Consider the following 3,994-nt stretch of genomic DNA (forward strand, 5'->3'; position numbering starts at 1 on the left):
GCAAGTGCGCTATCATCCATGCGGACACATTTCTCTCATATGACTTCACAATTTTCTCCCACACACTGTCTTCAGTTTGTTGGCCCTCACGGCGCTGAACATAGGCAAACTTCTCGTTTTCTGCTTCTCCCAATGATTTTGTTTATTGTGCTTGACCCTTTGGACTCTGACTTCATCCACTTCTGTCTCTCTTACTGGATGTGTCAACATCAATATATAGGAATAAATACATAATGAAAAAGAAACAGGCATCGGAGGGGTGATGCATACGTTGCCTGCAGATAAATCTTTTTGCAAATTATATTGTGGCTTACAATGCATTGCTTACCTATGCTTTTTAATTGAACTGAATTTTTTTTTAATATTAATATTAATTTCAATTTTTAATATAAATATTATAAATATTTACACTCTGGTGAAATTAAGAAATCAACTTTTAAATGAACGAAATTCTCAAATCCATCAGTGTACACATGCACATACATGCACACACACACACACACACACACATGCACAGCCTCATTTCTATGTATATATTTATGCATGTATGCACATGTATCTATGTGCATAGGTACACCATGACCTTTACACATGCAGACGAGGGTCGATTCATATGAAAAAGAAAGTGAATAAAATAATGCAACCACTTATTGGGAAATCTGTAAGTTTAATTTTTAAAAATTAAAAAAAATTTTGAATCAAACCAAATGTTCATCATTTTGAGCCACTCACCCAATGAGTATTTCTGCTAAATGTGGTGAAAATCCATTCAGCCGATTTCCAGTAATTTGGCAAACACACAGACAAAGGAAGACGAGTGATTACAATACACTGCTTTCGCTTACATATGCAAGGTAATTAACATAATTAATTCTTTTAGAGTGGCACCTTTCTTCTTAGCTACACACCATAGCTCATATATCATTTAAGAACTTTGAGTTATAACTATGCTTTTATGGTTAATTGTCTATTGTAAACTGTGTAAATATCAATGGTGTGTAACCATAGACTTTTGTGAAAAAATTCAAACAATATTTTCTTTTGAACTTATGGCCTTCGCTTGTGGAAATGCTTTTCCTCCCACAATATTTGCAAGGAAAACCTCGTTTCTTTGTCACCTGAAATGTATAAAAAACAAGAATGTTATTTTCTTAGACAATGGTACATGACACAAACAGTAGAGACTGAGACAAGATATAACTATATAGTTATGTATTAGGTTGTCAAGAAAATTTTTGCAGTTTTTAATCTTTAAATTCAGATGCACATATCTTGGCTCAAACAAAACTTTAGCAATCGAAATAAACACCATCAGAATCAACAGACTTTTGCCAACGCAAAACAAGTTTATTTATGCCAGTAGCATAAAAATCCTGCATTCTGGTATCAATGAAGTCGTTGAAGGTGTGTTTGGCATTGTCTTGGTTTTTGGAGCATTGATGTGATGCTTGAAAATGTGGTAGTCAGTAGGTGAGAGTCTGGTGAGTATGACGGATGTGGCAGAGTTTCGTAGCCCAATTCGTTCAACAGCTGCAGGGTCAGTTGTGTGACGTGTGACCGAGCGTTGTCATGGAGAAGAATTGGCCTTTTTCTATTGACCAATGCCGGCTGTTGTTGTCGGAGTTTCTTATGCATTTCATCCATTTGCTGACAGTACTTCTACACCGTAATGGTTTCACCTGGATCTAAAAGGCTGTGATGGATGAAACCGGTCGCAGACCGCCAAATAACAACCATGACCTTCTTTTGGTGCAATATATATGAAAATATATATATATATATACATATACTCTTTACTCTCTTTACTCTTTTACTTGTTTCAGTCATTTGACTGCAGCCATGCTGGAGCACCGCATTTAGTTGGGCAAATCGACCCCGGGACTTATTCTTTGTAAGCCCAGTACTTATTCTATCGGTCTCTTTTGCCGAACTGCTAAGTGACGGGGACATAAACACACCAGCATCGGTTGTCAAGCAATGCTAGGGGGACAAACACAGACACACACATACACGCACATATATATATATATATATATATATATATATATATATATATATATATATAATATATATATATATACATATATATATATATATATATATATATATATACATGTATACGACAGGCTTCTTTCAGTTTCCATCTACCAAATCCACTCACAAGGCTTTGGTCGGCCCGAGGCTATAGTGGAAGAAACTTGCCCAAGGTGCCAAGCAGTGGGACTGAACCCGGAACCATGTGGTTAGTAAGCAAGCTACTCACCAAACAGCGACTCCTGCGCCTATATATACATATATATATATATACTCTTTTACTTGCATACTACTTTGATTTCTCTCCAGTCTATATATGACTTCTTCATTCAGAGCTCATGTATCACTACCATGGAGTATAGCTGTTTGCACACAACCATCATACAGTCTACCTTTCACTCTGAGAGAGAGAAAGAGAGAGAGAGAGAGTCCTTTTGTTGCCAACAGAGGCAGTAGCTCTCTGAACGTCCCCCACCCTATTCTTATTCTAGAAATGATACTTTCAGAGCATCTGCCACCATTGCTAATTTTGTCACCTCAGTAACAGAAGCTATCTACTACCTCAAGAGGAGTGGCTGTGTGGTAAGTAGCTTGCTTACCAACCACATGGTTCCGGGTTCAGTCCCACTGCGTGGCATCTTGGGCAAGTGTCTTCTGCTCTAGCCCCGGGCTGACCAATGCCTTGTGAGTGGATTTGGTAGACGGAAACTAAAAGAAACCTGTCGTATATATGTATGTATATATGTATGTGTGTATATGTTTGTGTGTCTGTGTTTGTCCCCCCTAGCATTGCTTGACAACCGATGCTGGTGTGTTTACGTCCCCGTCACTTAGCGGTTCGGCAGAAGAGACCGATAAAATAAGTACTGGGCTTACAAAGTATAAGTCCTGGGGTCGATTTGCTCAACTAAAGGCAGTGCTCCAGCATGGCCGCAGTCAAATGACTGAAACAAGTAAAAGAGAGAGAAAATGAGAGAGCTTCCTGGGCATTTGAGAGAATTTAAGTCCTGTGTACTCTTAGTGTTTATTGTTCTGGAACATCTGCCACAAAGAAAGATGACTTTATCTGTTAATCTACCTGTGATTCCACTGCACCTCTTATGTGTCCATAGTTGACACTAAGTGCAGTGAATGAAATTTCTTATAACTTCTTTCCTACATGTTGAGCAGGGCCATTTACCTGATGGATAGAGAGTTTTATCTTCTTTCTTACTAACAAAATGTTTAGTATTTGCTAGGTCAACAATAAGGCATTTTGATTCCAGGTTTTGTTTCCATACCTGGAATTTCTTCTCCAATTCTGAGATAAAAACAAGGTCATCAGCATATAGTAGTTCCCACTGGCATCCAGTTTTGAATTCCTCTGTTATGGCCTCGAGGACTATAATCAATAAGAGTGGGCTTAGAACTGAGCCTTGTACTTGTACACTAAATTCATCACTGTATTCATGGCTGACTCTCACCTTACTGACAGCACCACTGTACATGGCTTGCACAGCTCTAACAAGTCACTTCTCTATTCCTAACTTCCTTGGAGACCACCATATAACAGAGTGAGGAATTCTGTCGAAAGCTTTCTCCAGATCAACAAAGGCTGAGAACAATGGCTTACTTTTGGCCAAGTACTTTTCCTGCAGCTGTTGCACTAGGAAGATGGCATCTGTGGTACTCTTCCCAGGTACAAGACCAAACTGCATCTCATCGAGTTTAATTCTATTCCTAATCAGTTGAGCTATAACCTTCTCAGTAATTTTCATGACTTGGTCTAGCAGTTTAATACCTCTGTAGTTATTTCTATCTAAGTCATCACCTTTATCCTTGTAGCAGCTAAAAGCATCATCATTTTTAATCATCGTCATCATTTAATGTCTGTTTTCCATGCTGGCATCGTTGCTTGGATGGCTTGACAGGATTTGACAAAACCAAGAGGAGCACCTGGTTCCATAGTCCGTTTTTGGTT

General features: G+C 38.5%; 1 protein-coding gene across 1 annotated transcript in view; it reads right to left on the minus strand.

The window, feature by feature from the left end:
* Positions 1 to 685: 685 nt before the first annotated feature.
* LOC115223577 (exostosin-like 3) overlaps positions 686 to 3,994 on the minus strand; it is a 3,820-nt gene continuing 511 nt past the window's right edge. Inside the window, exon 2 of the mRNA XM_029794217.2 lies at positions 686 to 1,118. Coding sequence (XP_029650077.1) covers positions 960 to 1,118 — 159 coding nt within the window. The 3' untranslated portion in view covers positions 686 to 959. The remainder of the gene's footprint in view (positions 1,119 to 3,994) is intronic.

Source organism: Octopus sinensis, linkage group LG23, assembly GCF_006345805.1.
Source record: "Octopus sinensis linkage group LG23, ASM634580v1, whole genome shotgun sequence".
NCBI classification, from domain to species: domain Eukaryota; kingdom Metazoa; phylum Mollusca; class Cephalopoda; order Octopoda; family Octopodidae; genus Octopus; species Octopus sinensis.